Here is an 18,430-nt window from a genome sequence, read left to right on the forward strand (position 1 = left end):
AATAGAAGAGAAATTTTTCAGTGCTGAGCGGACATGGGTCACGTGGTGCCGAGCACGCATTTCGGTCATCCAAATGTGTTTTAGACGGTCCAAAATTATTTGAGCTTGAAGAAGTGTTTTGGTAATTTTATACTAAAAATAAAATTACCTAAACAGATTCGAACCATCCAAAATACGTTTGGACGGCCGCCGAAATGGTGCTCGGCACCACGTGACCGTGCCAACCAGAAACTTAAAAAACTTCTCCCAACAGAAAGACCAAGTTTCTTCTGATCAACAATTTTTTGGACGTCTATAAATTAGCAATTCCACCAAAGTACCCTCTCTCCATCTCAAAGAACAACAACAATACTCGTCCTAGCTAGCTAGTTGGACTGTTGGAGCACAATAAACGGGTGATCGAAATAATGGCGGCGGCGGCGGAGCTGGTGTTTATCCCTGCCTCTGGAATGGGCCACCTGGCGGCAACGGTGGAGATGGCCAAGCGACTCATCGGCCGAGACCACCGTCTGTCAATCACGGTCCTCATAATGAAAACCCCGTTTGATAAATCAAAAGTCATCTCAACCACCCAATCGCTGCTACTACAGGCGGCGGAGGATAGGTTAAAGTTCGTTCACCTCCCTCAAGATGACGAGGCGGCGGCAGTCGCGGAGCTTCGGTCCAAGAACTCCGGCAACTTCATGTCGGAGTTTGTCAACATGAACAAGCGCCACGTGAGAGATCACGTAACGAAGATGCATATCTAGACCCAGTCGGGTCGACTCACCGGGTTCGTCGTCGACATGTTCTGCACCCCGATGATGGACGTGGCGGCCGAGTTCGGGCTCCCCACCTACGTTTTCTTCACCACCAGCTGTGCCGTTCTCGGCCTCTTGTTCCACCTCGATACCCTAACCAGGGACTGCAACCAGGACGTTACCGAGTTGAAGGACTCGGACGCCGAGTTGGAAGTACCGGTTTTCGTGAATCCAGTCCCAGCAAAGGTGTTGCCTTCTTCGGTGCTGCACAAGGAAGGGGGGTCCGCATTTATTTTGGGTGTTGCCAAGAGGTTGAGAGAAACAAAGGGCATTATGGTCAATACGTTTGAAGAGCTGGAATCCTACGTGGTCAAGCGCCTCGCCGAGGATGATAAGGTCCCGCCGATATACCCCGTGGGACCGTTCTTCACCTCGTGAAGGACGAAAAGGAGGAGGATGAGGAGGTGATCCAGATCATGAGGTGGTTGGATGATCAGCCCATAGTTTTAAATCGCGGTATCGGTCGCCGTCGCGGTATATCGGTATTGGGACGTATCGGTCATATGTCGCGGGAATCGGGTGTCGCGGTCGTGAATTTTTAAAAATCATCAGCAACATGTATAAAACTTGAAAAATATACTTTTGCGGCTTTTGCCCCCAACATTGGCTTACTTTTCTCTAGTCCCACATTGACAAGTTACAAAACTTCTATCTTTTTAAATGAATTTGCACTTTAGTGGGTTTGTGAATGAGGACTCAAGGAGATGTCTCGCGCGCTCAGAAAAATGGGCTTCAATTTGAAGCAAATCCGGGATTTGAGCCTCGCGCACACATTGCGATAAGCCTATATTTTGCTAAAATTCCGAAACGTTTCCCCCCCCCCCCCCCAGAATTAGCCCTGTGTTTTTTTCCCTTTTTTCTTCCTGAAAAACGTTCTTTTCCCCGAACCGGTCCAAAAAACCGGTGCAGCCCGATACGTATTGGAAATCTGCCAGTTCGCCTGCGATTTACAGTCTCCCCGGTATACTGGCCTATATCCGAATCGGCACCCTCAAATTCCGGTACGAACCGGCCGATACGGTTCGTACCGGCCGATATTTAAATCTATGGATTGACACCCTCAAACTCCGGTACGAACCGGCCGATACAGCCTCCATCGTCGGTGGTGTTCTTTTGCTTCGGTAGCATGGGAAGCTTCGACGGCGAACAGGTGAGTCGAAGCATAACTTGAACATTTTATACTCCGAAGTCCAAACTTGGTTCAAATAGAAAATTATATAATGCGCTTGGGGCAATGTCACACAGTGTCCCAAATTCTTTCTCGACCACATATTTGTGTGATTTTCATGCAACATGTATATAACACATAAATGTGCTATAAGAATATATAGTTTGGACACCACCATGCAGCGTCTTAAGAGCATGGAATAATTACTCATTCAAAACAGACGCTCGGAAACTCCAAACAAGCTCTATCTTTTTAAAATAGAAAACAAAATAATTCCAATCCTTTTTTTTCACACCCTCCATCTCCAAACGAGCTCTATCTTTTTAAAATGGAAAACAAAATAATTCCAATCCTTTTTTTTATACTCTCTCCATTTCCAATTGAGAGTCCCTTATTCCATTTTGGAATGTTCCAAAATGAATGTTCCTTTTCAAAAATAGAAGTGAAAATTTAATAAAATTCCAAAAGTGTCCTCTCTTATTTGAATACAAATGATGCAAAATAGATAGAACATAAAGGTAATGATGAAAATTACATGTAATGATTACATATTCCCTAAAAAAAAATGAAATTCTAAAGAGGAATTCTCATTTAGAAACGAAAGGAGTATCAAATAGTAGTTCAGTTAGCAAGTTGAGGTCCCTCCCCAAAAGTTGTAGACAGGACACATACGGGGTGCCTGCCTAAGAGCAACTTATCTTGCATTCTACTGAGTTCCATTCACTTCCCATTTTCCTGGATTTAGTAAGCAGTTGGTTGATCACAGCTTCCTATCCAACTGCTAGTGAAGTCATTTTGATCATGCAAATGTTTTGTGACTATATCTGAGTATTATAAGTTGAGTTTCATGTGATGTGTCATGACCACTTATTGGTAAATGTGTTATATTTACCGTGTAGTAGAGCACATTTTATCAATGTAATAATAATACTTCAAATGGTACTTACAATGTAATACTCATACACGATCACGTAAACATTGCTCCTCGAATTATTTGTTAAAAAATTTCAAAACCTGATGGCGATATGTCATATTTTCAAGCTAGACTATTGGAAACAGGGGCAGACTTAGGGAGGTGAAGGGGGGCCTGGTCCCTGCACACCTCCCAATTATCCCACTAATGATACTATATTTTCAAGTTAATTTGCAAAACTTCTATTGAATCGGTCCCTGCAATTCTCTCCAGTGAAAAAGGTTGATAAAGTTTCTATATACTCCCTCTGTCCATTTTTAAATGTCACAGTTTGAAAAAATACATAGTTTTAGGAGTCAACTTTCACCTCTACTTTACATTTTTTTTATTAACTTTTCTCTCCACTTTACACTTTTCACAGCAACCTTTACCTCAATTTTCCAAAATTATCACTTTTCATATTAACTTTTACCTCCACTTTTCAAAATTATCCTTCACTTTACCAATTAACTTTTCAAATTTGACACTTATTTTGGGATAACCCAAATTGAAATAGTGATCATTTAAATAGAGACGGAGGGAGTATGTGTAAAAAAAACTAGTACATTTTTTTGTCATGCTTATATAAATAAATGTGATTATGTATATTTACACAATGTCGTCTTCTTCTTAGATCTAGTAAGTAACAATAGTTATGTTATAGACTATTTTTTTTCTTATTAATTTAAAAATAGGTATGATTCGAGCCCCCACTGGTCCAAATTATGTGTCTGCCACTGATTTAGAACCCACAAAATTCTATGAAAAGTAATACTCCCTCCACCGTTCCTAAATGAGAGTCTTTTTTCGACATAAGTGTCACTTAGAAAATCGTCAATATCTAAGAATTTATGTGATTTTAAATAATTTTAAAAATTTTGTGTAATAGAACTAATTGAAATATATCAAACAAGATCTATATTGCATGAATAACATGTCATAAATTGAAAAATAAATAAAAATATTTTCTTGAGAGCTCAATAATAGTGAAAGTCAGTGGCAGACCCAGGAATTGACATAGTAGGGGCACCAATTTTTTTTGTTCCGTAATATACGAGTTACAGTTAAGCACATTTACTCCAAAATAATTTTAGCATTCATGATAAATTAACAATTTTAAAGTATATAGGTATTTTAATAACTAGCTACTTGGGCAAATTTGCGCACCTTGACTATATGCTTTAAAACAATATTGTCACATGTTCATCATCTATTTTTCTATTACTAATTCTACGATTACAGTTTTGGGACCAAAAGTATACAAATGCAATATGGGGGTAGACTTGAACCCACAAATAGTATAAAAAATAAGGTACGCACTACTATTTTCTACTGCCTTTTGGAAAAAAAAAAAAAGAAGACATTTTTTTACTGCCTTTTGGGGAAAAGGCAAAAAAATCCCAAAGGAGAGTATGGCGCAGTCTCAAACCTAGGAACTCTTGTTTATAGGGAGAGCACTTTATCACTGCACAAATAGACAACTATGTACATTCATTTGACATAAATAATATATATACAAAATCACAATTTTTTTTAAGGACGTGGGGACACGTGACCCCACGTGCCCTATGGTGGATCCGCCCCCGATGAAAGTAGACACTCATTTAAGAATAGGAGTACTAGCTAGCTAGTATGTCAAAGCAAAGGATGGCGTTAATTTTAAATAATGATTCCGTTTTTTTTTCTTAAACAAAAACCCATTAAAGTCTATGTTAAATTTCCAACCTACACTTTACTATTCCAACTACAAATCTGGGACAAAAATATTTCAGTTTTGATTAATAACACCAAGAAAAACATTTGTTCTGCCATTGCAGGTGAAGGAGATAGCACAGGCCCTGAGCAAAGCAAGCACCGCTTCCTGTGGTCTGTCCGACAGCCTCCGCCAAAGGGAAAAAGAGAGATGCCGAGTGAGTACCAAGACTTGAGCCAAGTGCTAACAGAAGGATTCCTGGAACATACAACAGAGATTGGGAAAGTGATCGGTTGGTCCCCATAGGTGGCAGTGCTATCCCACGAGGCTGTAGGAGGGTTTGTGTCACACTGTGGATGGAACTCTATGTTAGAGAGCTTGTGGTGCGGTGTGCCAATGGCCACGTGGCCGATGTATGCTGAACAACAAATGAATGCGTTTTAGATGGTAAGGGAATTGGGATTGGCCGTTGACATAAAGTTGGACTACAGGAAGGATATGAGGTGTGATAGTACTAAGCCTAAGTTAGTGACGGCAGATGAGATAGAGAATGGGATAAGAAAATTGATGGAGAACGGGGGTAAAAGTCACACTGAAGGAATCAAGCAAAATGTGAAGGAAATGAGTGAAAGAGCAAGATTGCCATAAAGGATGGGGGTCAACGTATAATTCTATTGCACGCTTTATCGAGGATGTCATTATTAACGTACACTCCCCATAGGTGATGTAACGCCCATATTTTCCTTCAGTGCAAATTATATGCAAGTTTAAAAAAAAAAGAAAAGGAAAGAGTTAAGGCGTGTAGGTGTGTGGATTGAGATGGAAGAGAAGGAAATTTGAGTTTTATGGTTGCCATAAAAAGTGTGTTAATTTTAGCGGGGGTGAGTAAATTAAGGCCTTGTTTCCACCGTATTTCTTCTCTAAAATTTATTGCCTTCTGTTAAGTTTATTTTACTAAACTAAAACACCCAACTCATTTTCTTTCTCTAAGACACAAAAGCAGGATAAAAAGTTGTCTATATATCGAAACAACTTGACTACAAAATAGTGACAAAAAGTTGTCCACAACTTCTATCTTAGCTAAAATTCCACGAGTGCATTGAGAAGAGTGTGTATGCACGCGCTCTTGTTAGATGCAGGGACGAAGGGAAAGGGGAGCACGTGCCCCACTTGAAATAAAATAATTTTGTTATATTTTCGTATATTTAGCATAGTTATGAAATTAAGTATGCTACTTCACATACACATTTGGATATATATCTCAAAAATATACATATATAATTAGTTTTATGTTTCAACTTCGTCATATGGGACATTTATACTTGTTGGTTTCCGAATTATTTGTCTATTTAGATCGATTCTTTCTCAATAATATTGTATGTATTTAACCGTCTAAGAGCAATATTTTAAAATAATGTCTTTAATAAAACTATATCGATCATTTTAAAACTTGTCAACGTTCTTGTAAAACATACTGTCAAATTTTGTCTGACATTTTGTACTCATTTTTACATAATTCAAGCGAAAGTATGTGTTATATATTTTTGAAGTTTGTAATGCATCCCTTATTTGTATACGATCTTATTGTGGTTAACTATAAAAAATAAATTTTCGTCACTATGATTAACTAGATGCTCTTACTAAACAACATTTCTGAATCCGTCTTTGATTAGATGTAGATATAAGCATGTGGAGGCTACATGGAAATTAATGAGTAGTTGGCCTTTATGAAGTTTGTTTCCTGGGCATATCATATATGCATGTATGGCCTTGCATTTGTTCACCGTAAGACATAAATGAAGAAATAGGACTAGAGCTTGATGAACAATTTTGCTATAGAATTCCAAATATATGGCGTTATTCTCTATTTTAATAAATCTTAATTAAGAGGGCGAATTTGATTTTAATAAATCTTAATTAAGAGGGCTACAGTGACGTTTTGGGTGTTTGTAGGCAGCACAACGACCCTTGGCCGTGCCTTGTGGCCGTCCCTCCTCTGGTTTGTTTGGTGGTTGGCGCGAGCGTGCATCGCCGGTTTTCGCTTTGGTGGCTGCTATTGGTGGCGGTTGTGGTTGGTTCGGGGATGTTTGTCGGCGGCTTGGTGTTGGCCGGGGTGTTTTGCTTTTGGTGGTTTTGGATTTGCGGCAGTGGTGTTGGGGTTTGGATATTAGGATTTCTTTTTAGGTTTTGTTTTGGGTTGGGTTGGTTCTTTACTGACCATTGGGTTTTTTAATTAGGATTTGTCCTTCTGAGTTGGACTCAGCTTGTTGAGCTTAAATCAGTTTCCTTCGTGTGTTTGGCGAAAAAGGTCTTAGGTGGTCAGGCCGGTGAACCCAAGTCCCTATTATCTTTATACTTTTTGTTTTGAGATAATGAAATATATTTTTGTTGATAAAAAAAAAGAAAGTTAACCAGTATATTTGTAATTCTTTATTATATTTTTTTTTTGGCCGATCGATAACAGATAACAGATAATGTTATAACTTCAACCAAAGAGTACATCAAACCACCTTACTATAGTAAGGATGGTAGCTCTAGACTATTGCAGGTCCCAAGAGAGGCTGTAATTAACACTGAGAATGTGGTTCAGGAATCTGGAGAGTTAGTGGTGGGGGGATCTGCTGTTAATATTTAATAATTACTCCATTCGTTCTAAAATGTTTGTTCGATCCGTAAAACGAGAATTCCAAAATAATGCATTCTTTTTAAGAAAAAATTCAAACTTTTTTCATAAATTAAAAGAACCCATTGATATCTAGTGAATTGTTGAAAAAAATTTGAATTTTTCTAGCAAAAATCGTATAATTTTTACGTTCTCGTTTTATAAACCGGACAAACATTATAGGACGGAGGGAGTATAACCAACAAGTATTGAGGAACGCCAAGTGGAGCGGGCAAAAATTGCTGAGGATCAACACAAGGAGAATCGTGAACCTGTGCCTGATCCAATTCTGGACCCCCTTGTTGAGCATATTATCCAGAATCAAGAGGTTCAAAATGGTATTCCGAAGGAATCTAGAGTCAAAAAGAGAAGACTTAACAGAGATTCTAGGTGTTAGGGGCCCATTGAGTCATTTGGAACAATCGGGTTCCGTTGATTCTGGAGATATTCGTCATAGAACCCAAGTAATACTCAAAACTTTCAGGGACGCAGTGGAAACAAGCAAGAAGTTGGGTGTCATTCATCATGAGAGTGACGAAGCAGTGGTTAACAGACTAGTTCAACTTAACATCGAAGAACACAAGAACAGGTTCCAAGTTCTATCAAGAAAGTGAAGGGTCTGGTATGGAGAAGTACGAAGATAGTGTCTTGGAATATCAGGGGCATGTCTAGTGATTTTAAGAAGAGATGTCTTAGAAAATTGGTGGCTGACAAGAAACCGGAGTTTTTATTACTACAAGAATCAAAGCTGGAAGTTGTTGATAGATTCATCATGCAAAGGATATGGTTTGATGCTGATTTTGAGTTTGCTGTGGTTCAGGCTGAAGGGGCTTCAGGTGGGGCAATTACCATATGGAAAAATAACGTCTTTAAATTTGAAGAGGTCATTTCAAGAAAAAAATTCATTCTCATAAGAGGTAACATTTCTGGTAACTTCCCTTGCGTCATTTTGAATGTGTATGCTCCGAATAACTATATAGAGAGAAGAGATGTATGGAATGAAATCAAAGCTCGTAAAATCAGATTCAATATGCCATGGGTCTTGGGAGGGGATTTTAATGAAATTAAATCCACTGGTGAGAGATCAGGGTGTTCAAGAGTTGATAGGGGTATTAGAGATTTTCAGGAGTTTATCAATTGTATGGAGGTCATCGATTTGCCAATGGTTGGGAGAAAATTCACATGGTCTAATGTCCAAGAAGAAAACATTCAGTCTAGAATTGACAGATTTCTAGTTCCGCAAGAACGGTTGGACAAGTTTTCTGTGTTTCAATGGGGTCTACCAAGAATAACTTCAAACCATTGTCCTATCATGTTATCTGATGCTTCCAAAGACTGGGGACCAAAACCTTTCAGATTCATAAATGCCTGGTTTTCTAATCCGAAGTGCGAACAGATTATTAAAGAGGTTTGGGAAAATGGGAGTTGTTATAGGTGGGCTGGTGTAAGGATCATGCAAAAGCTAAGGGAAGTTAAGGAGAAGGTTAAGATATGGAACTCCTCTGATTTCTGCAATATTGTGACAAAGATGGATGATCTAAAGAAAAAGTTACATCAATTTGGCTTGCTAGCGGAGCAAAGGTGTTTGAATGGTGGGGAAATGGTGAATAGAGAGAAATGCAGACATGAATTTTGTCTCTAGAGAAAACTAACGAAAGCTTCTGGAGACAGAAATCAAGGAATAAGTGGATCAGACTAGGTGATAGGAACTCAAGATTTTTTCAAATTTGTGCTAAAAACAAATATAGAAGGAATTTCATTGGAACCATTGAATATGAGGGAATACAATATGATGATCCAGCGACAATTAAACAGGTTTCCACTCCAACTGCAAGCTAACAAAAAGTATTAACTCTACTTTTGTTGCCCTCATTCCTAAGGTTGAAGATGCATTCTCATTCAAAGAATTCAGGGCCATTAGCATGGTGGGTTGGCTGTATAAGCTGCTGTCAAGGTGCTCACAAACAGATTCAAAAAGGTTGTTCCCAGCCTTGTGGGTGAAACCCAAGCTGCATTTCTGGGGGAAAGACAAATCCTGGATGGAATCCTCATTGCAAACGAAGTGATAGATAGCTGGAAGAAGAGTGGTAAACAAGGGCTTGTTCTTAAATTGGACTTTGAAAAAGCATATGACAGTGTCAATTGGAATTATCTGTTCACAATGCTCAGGAAGTTTGGTTGTGGCAGAAGATGGATTTCTTGGATAAAAGCTTGTATCACAACTGCATCCTTATCTGTTCTGATCAATGGTTCTCCTACAGCTGAATTCTCAATGGAAAGGGGGCTTAGACAGGGTGATCCCCTGTCTCCTTTGCTCTTTAATATTGTTGCAGAAGGGTTAAACATCCTTTTTAAAAGAGCCAAGGCAGAAGGTGTTATTTCTGGAATCAGTTTGGGTGTAAATGGTCCAGTCATTTCCCATTTACAATTTGCTGACAATACCATCATTTTTTGTAAAAATAACAGGGAGGAGGTCCAATCAATTATGGGAATTTTGTTTTCCTTTTCAGCTAATTTCTGGCTTGAAAATCAACTTCTCTAAAAGCCAATTATGTGGTATTGGTATGCCAGCTGAAATTGTTGTCTTATGCTAAGATCTTGGGGTGTAAAGTGGTGGATCTTCCATTCAATATTTGGGGCTTCCTTTGGGGGCAAATCCTAGGAGGATTGATACATGGAAGTCTGTTATTGAGAATTTTGAGAAAAAAATTAGCCTTTTATAATAGGAAGTACATCACTCTGTGGGGGAAGGCTAACACTTATTAACTCTAATCTAGGTAATTTACCTTTGTATTATATGTCCCTATTCAAAATGCCCGTAACAGTTGCAAGAAAGCTTGAGAAGATTCAAAGGCAGTTCTTATGGGGTGATACAAATGAGAAAAGAAAGCTTCATATGGTTGGATGGGATAGGGTAACTAAAAGCAAGAAAATAGGAGGTTTGGGTATCAAAAGACTCTTAATTCAGAATGCAGCATTACTATGTAAATGGTGGAGATTTGGGGTGGAAAAAGATGCACTGTGGGTGAAAGCAATCAATGGGAAGTATGGTGAATCTGGTTCCATGTGGCTACCTTCTCAATTGAACAAGCAAGGCAGTTTCTGAAAAATATGGGGGGATATCTGTGAAATAGGTAAAGAAGGCTCAAATCTTGAAATGATCATTGCAGAGGGTTTCTGGATCAAAGTGGGCTCTGGGTTACAAACTTCTTTTTGGAAAGATGTCTGGTATGGCAACCAAGCACTGAGGTATGCATTCCCTATTCTATTTAACGCTTCTAATCAAAAGAATGCCAGTGTTGGGGAGATTTATGATTCTTCTAATATGTTATGGAATCTAACGTATAGAAGAAGATTATTCTCCTGGGAAAAGGAGGAGGAGAATGAGCTAAAATGTAGTTTGAATGCTATAACATTGCAGCCCAGCAAAAAAGACTCCTTGAGATGGAGATGGAATAACCAAACTGAAAACTTCTCTGTTAAATCTTGTTATGAAAAGTGGGAGAATGTGTTTAATTCACAGAACCATATTGGACCTCTATGCAAAATGATTTGGAAGAATGCATGTCCTTTCAAAGTTTAAGGTTTTCTTATGGCAAGCGATCCAAGAAAAAGTTGCAACTGGTTCGGAACTGTTGAAAAGGAATATTTTGAATCAAAAGAATGGTGAGGAGGGTTTATGCCCTTTCTGCTCTCTGGAATTGGAAACTGTGCCTCGCCTCTTTTTACATTGTCCCATATCTTGGAAGATATGGTCCAATATTCTGAATTGGTGGGGTAACATGTGGGTTTGTCCTTCTAGTCTGAATGAGCTTTTGTGTTGGTGGTTCACTAATAAATTCAAATCTGTGGAAAAAGGGAGTTGGGAAATATGCTTCTATGCCATAATCTGGTCCATCTGGATCGAGAGGAACCACATCCTATTCAGGAATAAAGTTTTTGATGAGGCGAAGTTAGTGGAGAATATCAAGACCAAGATTGCTTTATGGTTGAAAGCTTGTTATGATCTTAAAGAATACACAGTGGAGGCTATCAAAAGATGCATCCAATGAGTCAGGAAATTGAAAGCTGCTAAGATTCACAGTTCTTAAGTTTTCTGTGTATGGTGCGGGTTTTGGGAGTCTCTTTTTTTTTTTTGGGGCTTGGCAGGGTCATGTTAGTTGTGTCTGAGTTTTGTTTGGGCTTCTGGTATTTTGTCATTTTTGTGAATCTGGTAATTGTGTTTAAGGGGTGGTGCCCGTGGTGGTGTTGGTTAGTGTTCTGTTTGGTTTGTGGTGCTTGTTTGGCTTTGGTCTTTGGTTATCGTTGGGTTGGGTTGTCTTGGTTTTGTGCTGGTTTTTTCTGCTTTTGGTTGTTTATGCTTTGTTTGGGCCAGTTTGAAAAAAAAAGTCAGACTCAAAAAATACTCATTACCCCTACTTTCAATTATTAATCTCATTTCTCTCTCCTATCTTCAATCATTATTCTCATTTCTCTCTCTACCCATTATCCCTACCTCTAATCATCACCCTATTTTTTCTCTCCACTCATTACCCACAAATTAATTAAACTCAAAAATTTTCAAAACATCATCCAAACAAGGCATTTGTATCCCTCTGCCTTTGTTTTTGGGTTGCTGATGGTGGTCAGGTCAGTGTGCTCTGGGTTGCGTCGGTTGAGTCTGGGTCTTTGTTGGTCTGTCATGTGTAGTGTTTTGTTGCTGGTTTGATCTTGTTGTCTGATGCTCGGCTGCTGCGTGTTCTGGTTTGTCTGTAGATGATAGGGATTCGTTTCCTTAGATACAGTCTTTCCAGTTCTGTTCGTGCCTCAACATCCAAATGTTTCATGCTGTCGATGGATAGGAAGCTCATTGCCAGGTGCAGTTCAAAATCAGATTTGCTTCCCCTGGAAAATCTCTATGATGATGTGGTTTTATTGGCAGTTCCCTGTTTGTTTTAGCTGTATACGAAGTAAAGCTGTCTAAGAGGTTTGGTGCTCCATGTTTCACTTCCATTGCTTTGCTGCTGTTGATGATAATATCGTCAACGGATTTTTCGAGACGGTTAGTACCTATGACACTTTTGGGTCTTGGTGGTCTCAAATCCATTCCCTTTTGGTTACGATGGTTTAGTTGCGGAGTATGTGGCTAGTAGAATTTGGTCTTGTTTTTCTTTTCCGTTGGCTCCTAGCTAACTTCTTTTTTTTCTTTGGTAGCGGGTGACATATGATTGTCCTTAGCCTACATGCCAACATAGTTGGGATGTAGGTTTTTGGTTGTGATGCCGCTTTCTTCCCGCTCCCATTTAATCTTTGTAACTTTCTGTTCGGAGATTAATAAAATTCTTTTGCCAATAAAAAAAAAAAAGATTACATCAAACCCAGCCAATATACATAAAAGTATAAGAGAAGTACCAACTCCACTCCACTCCACTTGCTATTGTAAGGTTCATAGTTTGAGAAGGTAACGAGGTTTTAAAAAATGTTCCATGTTCTATTAATTAGGGTCTGTTCCGCTAAGATTCTTAATTTTTAAGTATTTATTTCTTGCCTTACGAGATAGGTCTTCTCTCACAATATATCATCTTTAATTTAAAATATAAGTTTCAAATAAATACTTACTATTTCAGTTAACAGATCTTTAAATGAGCTTTTAACAAAGAAACAAAAGTGTCATGCATTTAGCAGCCTTTTTCCAAAAAATCTTTTAGGGTTTTTTAAAATGAACAAAATGTGTTAACCAAGCTTAAGGGTTGACGTTACTGGTAAAAGAGACATCGTGTTGAACGTAAGCCGTATTATATGGTACATAAGTGTAGCACACAAATTCGAGTTCTGCAATAAAGAAGACAAAAATGATGCACAAAATAATATTTTTTATTAATTTGAATTAAATAAGGTTACAATACTCTATAACAAAAAAAAGAACAAATTCCTCTTATTTTATCTCCAATGAAGTCGCAATCGAACGGTTGTAGAAGCTTATTGTAGGATTGAATGGTTTATGATTTCTTCAACTCTTCTGTAAAGAAACTTGAAGAAAGTGAGTTCGGTCGAGGGCTTGAATCGCTTGATGTCGACCAAATGTCATTAAACCTCTGAAGGAAGAGATTGAACTTGAAAGCTCTGTGAGTCTTGAGATATAGAGCGTAATTGTTGTAAAACTCATAGAAGATTTGGCACACTGGTTTAGTGCTTGATGATCTGCTAGTAGCTTGTGGCGTAATTGTTGTAGAACTCATAGAAGATTTGGCACACTAGTTTAGTGCTTGATGATCTGCTAGTAGCTTGTGCAAGAATGTAATCATCCGCGCCAGCTGACCTGCTTAATTCTTAGTCTAACCACGTGGCTCAAAAATCAACCTCAAGTGATATAGCTGGTCGGCCTTTACTTATATACCACAACAAATTCCCTTAACCCACCAATGTGGGACTAAGAGTTGGGGTCTCACAATCTCCTCCACTTGACTGCAACGTCCCCGTTGCACCACATGGTCCATCACTTCCACCCACCAAGCGATGTGGGACAAGTTCCGCCTAAGCACATCAAGCTCCTCAAGCTCGTCTAATGTGGGACCCGCCCAAACACGACAAGCTCCTCACTTGTCGGGCCCACCCAAGCACATCTCTTTGTAGGCCCCGCCCACACTTCCAGTTGGTGCAAACTCTGATACAACGTATAACGACCCACTCTAACTGAGCTGCTTAACTCTTAGCTTAACCACGTGGCTCAAAAAGTTAACCTCAAGTTATACAACAACTACTTGCAATCTCTTATATATGGAATTCTCTTCCTACATATAGGCGATGTGGGATTCTACAAAGAGTGTTAAACCAAAGGTTGGGGAGTGATTGAATTCTTGAAGATGCTTGAGAGCTCTTGTAGAATGTTCTGTCAAAGGTCCTCTTCTCCTCATATGAGCTTCTATTTATATGCTCATGAGAGGAAATCAAGTAAAGTATGACAAGATCTTAAAGGAATATCTTGCTTGATTTAATTTGATTTCATTTCCTATATATAAGGAAATATTTGACTCTTCTTTAAGAAAATGAGTTTAAATCAATAGAGAAAGAATCACTTTATTTATTTTTTAACTCTTCTTTCAGGATTAAATTAAGAGGCCCATATATTGCGCTAGCCCAATTCCTCGATTCATTTGGCTACTTAAATTAGCCCAATTTGTTTTGATTTTCATCATATCTCAATTGGACTAAGTCCACAAATTTGATAGACCTAATATATATTTGAAAACTTAGACCAACATTTGTCTTTAATTAATCAAGATAATTTATTTATCTCAACTAATTGAATAGCAATTAAGTCACGTCAAAATTTTAGTGTCTACAGTATGATGGTACTCTTAACTGTCCAATATATTTGATTAAGACATCGTGTTGATTTGTTGGTACTTGCTAGGTCTTTCTCTATTCTGCTCATTTTACAAAAGTGTGCATGTAATCATCAAGTTATAGCGGTTGAATTGTGATTCATTGAAGATTCGAAAGTATCACACAATGAACATAGCGCTCTGAATATTAATTGAATGAAAACATTACTACAAGCACAATTTCAAAATATAACTCCAGACACGTGTTCAAAACCGACCGTTTGTTTCATTAGCTTGCTTAAATTAAATAGTTTTTGACAAATTGTGTTTGAAAATTTGTTGTATATTGTGTTCCAAAACTTCTTAACTGATCAATAAATACCAAATACAAATCACTAGAATAGAAAAAAGAGGACTCATTGCATCTCGGGAAGGACATGTGGTGCCCCAACCCCACTCTACCACACATTTGCTTGTAGAGTGGTTGAGCACCACATGTTCTGCCCAGGGCACTGAATAATCTCTCGACACAATATACTAATCGAGATAAACTTATTCACGGCTCCTTCATGAATAAGAAAATTGTAGCCCCCAATGCTTTTTGAACACTTGATCAGCCAAATAGTCCCTGTCTACATGTGGAACAAAAAAGGCTATGTGACACACCGAATCAAACTCCTCTAAACTTAACTGTGGTCAACAACAAAGTCTTAATTTTTTCATAACTTTTATACATTAAAAAATATGATGAAAAAATTAAGTGTTTCAATTTTCAATCCATTTGAATCAGTACAAAAATCTTATTTTTATGATCACTAGGTGCACCTTCGTGCACAGCACGAATGCATGACCGTCGAAGGGAACAAGTTTTGATTTAGGTTAGATATATCTTGTTTGTAATTTTAGAGCTGAAAGCAATAAAAGAGTATGAAAATAGCTAGGAAGATATATTACATAGATTGATGAAAGCAGCAAAAGCATTAGATGATTTACATACAGACCACAGAGTGTAGTTTATTTATAGACGTTGAAGGAGCATAACACCAGTAAAGCTTGCAGTAGTCATAAATAGCAGTAGTCATATTAAACCACTCTTTCCTCTCCTGCAAGCTCTTCATCTGCTCTTTGTCCTGAGAAACATTGATGCGTCTGTAGCTCCAAAAGAATCCATTTTCATGTGCTCTATTTATGAGTAAAACAATACAATCATCAAACCCTGGATGCGTTTCTTGTCCTCCTGCCTTAACCAACCATGTTTAAGCTTTAAAAAAAACAATTTCAATCTAGCACTAATGCCTTGCACAATGGTAATAATTTTAACGTAAGTAGCAATTGCATTCACATACTTAAACTTGTATGCAAGTCGAATTTTGCACTGTCATGCAATTATCTTTGCTAAAATTTAACATTTCAAAGTCGAGCCCTAAATGAGTTAGTATTAAAGAAGCTCTTTAGGACTATGATTATGCTGAGCATTTGTACTATCCAATGGAGCCCTTTCACCAAAAATTATCTTAAAATTTTACCCCATTAGACCTATTCTCAAATATGAAATACTCAACATGTAAATGAACGAGGTGGAGCGAAGTAGAACATGACAAACAACATAGCATACAATACCCCAACTAATCTGCTCACACATGGATGGACTGCAATTGTGATGACATAAATGTTTATTTGGTAGGCAATAATTCGAAAGTGAAGTTTTTTTTCTTGTTGGCCAAATCAGAAGTAATACCTTACATTAGCCCTTGGGAAAAATATTTTCTGAATTCGTTGCGTGTTTCACATGTGATCTAACATTGAGTCCATCTTTCTGATGCAATAAATATTGCCAAATAGGTCATCTTAAGCAATTCTATATGGTATCCAAATCCTACTCGTAAAATGGATGAACAAAAACTACGATTATTCCGATAAATATCTCATCATTTACATTTTAAATCCAAATCCTTACGTATTTAATTATTAAATAATTACTACACAAACTATGATTATTCTGATAAATTTACTAATCGCATAATTCTACACCTATACATGAATTTCAATACCACAATCCACCATAACTTATCATTTACGAAAGAACTAAACCATCCAATTTAATGCAGGGCCTGCCAAGAACTTTTCAATACAAATAGAACTAAAAGTTAATGAAAATAGGACTAAACATTAATTAATAAATTAAATTCAGGTCACCATCTACATCAAAAATTAAGTTTTGGTACTATTTCCATTAAAATGGAGATTAAGGTTTCGGGTTTCCGAAAAACTACCTCAAATGTGATTCTAAGCTTGGGTAAGTGTTGCACGGTGTTCGTAGATCGCTGTGGTGGTTCCGAAATCTCGAGGCGGCGTTCGGCGGCACTCTGGCGGGGCCCGCGACGGCGGCGTGGGTGTAAAACCCAATGTACGTGGCTGTTTGTCTTTTTTTTAAAAACGCTGATGGAGTGAGGGAGCTGCAGTGGTGGGGTTTCGAGGTGGGTGCGGTAGTGGTGGCGTCGGGTAAACACCCTGACGGAGTGAGGGAGTTGTGGTGGTGGGGTTTCGAGTTGGGTGCGGTGGTGGCGGTTCGGTGGAGAGCTGAAGGACAGAGGAGACGGTGGTGAGGCCGAGAGAAGGAGGTGACGGGTGGTAGAGTTCGGTGGTGTGGGGAGAGAAAGGTCGTGGAGCCGTGGAGGAGGAGAGGAGAGGAGGGCGTTTTGGGTGGTCTTGGACCAAAGGTGATCGTGGAGGCGGGGAGGGGCATTGGGCCAGAGGTGATCCTGTAGGCGGGGAGGGGCATTATTGGAAAATAGCATGCCTTGGGCAATTGGTAAAATGGACGAAATCAAAGGGCAAAATTGTCCCAATTGGAAAATGGCATCCCTCACACCGGTTCTTATTATTTAGGAGGAGAATATTATTCTAAAGGATCAGAATTAATTTTTACCCTTTATGATAAAATGATTAAAAAAAGAAGATATTCACACCAGTTTAAACGGATTGAAAATTGGATCACTTAATTTTTTAATCATTTTTTTAATATATAAACAGTCTAAAAAAATTACCTGCTCAAATTTTCAATCCGTTTGAACCGATGCGAATATATTATTTTTTTGATCATTTTATCCTAAAGGATTATAATTATTTTTTGTCTCTATGAGTCTCATAATCAAGTATCTGCTCTACAATGTCTCAGATAAAGAGCAGATCTATACTTAGTTATGAGAGTCATAGAGACAAAAATTAATTATGACCCTTTAGCATAAAATGACCATTTTACCATATTTTTTAGAGAATTGATTTTGCCACTCCCCTTTACTCTAATGGCACTCCACTTCTCTCACAAAACAAATCACCTAATAAGGAGACAAAGGGGAATGCCGTTAGAGAAAAGGGGACTGGCAAAATTACTATCCATTTTTAATACATAAATAGTATAAAAAATTAAAAAGAGAAAAAATGAACATTTTAATTGGTGTTAAATAAAATACATAGTATTGTTGGTGTAGTTATGAAAAAAAAAGTTAATAGCTAAATAAAAAATATGCACTATTTATAGGGTAATTTATCTATTTATTGGTGTGCATGCTCTTAAAAAATTGCCGGAGTTAAAGGGGTAATTTATCATTCTGATTAATTTATTAAAAAAACGAATTAAACCATGGTAACATTTGAGAGGACATTTTTTTAGAGTGTTGCTACAGGGACCGAATTGGGGACCGAATTCGGACCGACGGCCGCCGGCGGGCCGTCTCCGGCCACCGGACGGCCGATCCGAGCCGTCCAAAAATTCTAAAAAAAAAAACCGAGGGGCCTCACGCGGGAATCAACGTCATCCGAGGTGTGTAGGGTGCTTGATCGGAGCACCC

The 18,430-nt window shown here is 38.2% G+C and overlaps 3 protein-coding genes and 1 long non-coding RNA gene across 4 annotated transcripts; all 4 read left to right on the plus strand.

Moving 5' to 3' along the window:
* The first annotated feature begins 293 nt into the window (after positions 1-293).
* On the plus strand, positions 294-892 carry LOC131324380 (UDP-glycosyltransferase 71A16-like). Its single transcript, XM_058356323.1, has one exon. It carries the CDS (start codon positions 408-410, stop codon positions 747-749), a length of 342 nt encoding a protein of 113 aa, XP_058212306.1. The 5' UTR covers positions 294-407; the 3' UTR covers positions 750-892.
* A 1,034-nt stretch (positions 893-1,926) lies between these two features.
* LOC131323688 (anthocyanidin 3-O-glucosyltransferase 2-like) lies at positions 1,927-5,057 on the plus strand. Its single transcript, XM_058355535.1, has 3 exons — positions 1,927-1,950; positions 4,738-4,830; positions 4,920-5,057. The coding sequence occupies exons 1-3, from the start codon at positions 1,927-1,929 to the stop codon at positions 5,055-5,057; spliced, it is 255 nt and encodes an 84-aa protein (XP_058211518.1).
* A 2,882-nt stretch (positions 5,058-7,939) lies between these two features.
* LOC131323689 (uncharacterized) lies at positions 7,940-9,482 on the plus strand. Its single transcript, XM_058355536.1, has 3 exons — positions 7,940-8,878; positions 9,230-9,362; positions 9,445-9,482. The coding sequence occupies exons 1-3, from the start codon at positions 7,940-7,942 to the stop codon at positions 9,480-9,482; spliced, it is 1,110 nt and encodes a 369-aa protein (XP_058211519.1).
* Positions 9,483-9,595: 113 nt separating this feature from the next.
* Positions 9,596-12,619, plus strand: LOC131324381 (uncharacterized). Its single transcript, XR_009199317.1, has 2 exons — positions 9,596-11,628; positions 11,857-12,619. It is a non-coding gene; the product is annotated as an uncharacterized LOC131324381 (long non-coding RNA).
* The last annotated feature ends 5,811 nt before the right edge of the window (positions 12,620-18,430 follow it).

The sequence above is a fragment of the Rhododendron vialii genome, chromosome 4a, assembly GCF_030253575.1.
Source record: "Rhododendron vialii isolate Sample 1 chromosome 4a, ASM3025357v1".
In the NCBI taxonomy this organism is placed as follows: Eukaryota; Viridiplantae; Streptophyta; class Magnoliopsida; order Ericales; family Ericaceae; genus Rhododendron; species Rhododendron vialii.

Coding starts and splice junctions, on each gene's coding strand:
- LOC131324380 (XM_058356323.1), top strand. CDS start 408: ATGGCGGCGGCGGCGGAGCTGGTGTTTATCCCTGCCTCTGGAATGGGC.
- LOC131323688 (XM_058355535.1), top strand. CDS start 1,927: ATGGGAAGCTTCGACGGCGAACAG. Junction 1,951..4,737: donor GAAGCTTCGACGGCGAACAG/GTGAGTCGAAGC, acceptor CTGCCATTGCAG/GTGAAGGAGATAGCACAGGC. Junction 4,831..4,919: donor GGGAAAAAGAGAGATGCCGA/GTGAGTACCAAG, acceptor TGGTCCCCATAG/GTGGCAGTGCTATCCCACGA.
- LOC131323689 (XM_058355536.1), top strand. CDS start 7,940: ATGTCTAGTGATTTTAAGAAGAGATGTCTTAGAAAATTGGTGGCTGAC. Junction 8,879..9,229: donor GTTTGAATGGTGGGGAAATG/GTGAATAGAGAG, acceptor GCTGCTGTCAAG/GTGCTCACAAACAGATTCAA. Junction 9,363..9,444: donor AGATAGCTGGAAGAAGAGTG/GTAAACAAGGGC, acceptor CACAATGCTCAG/GAAGTTTGGTTGTGGCAGAA.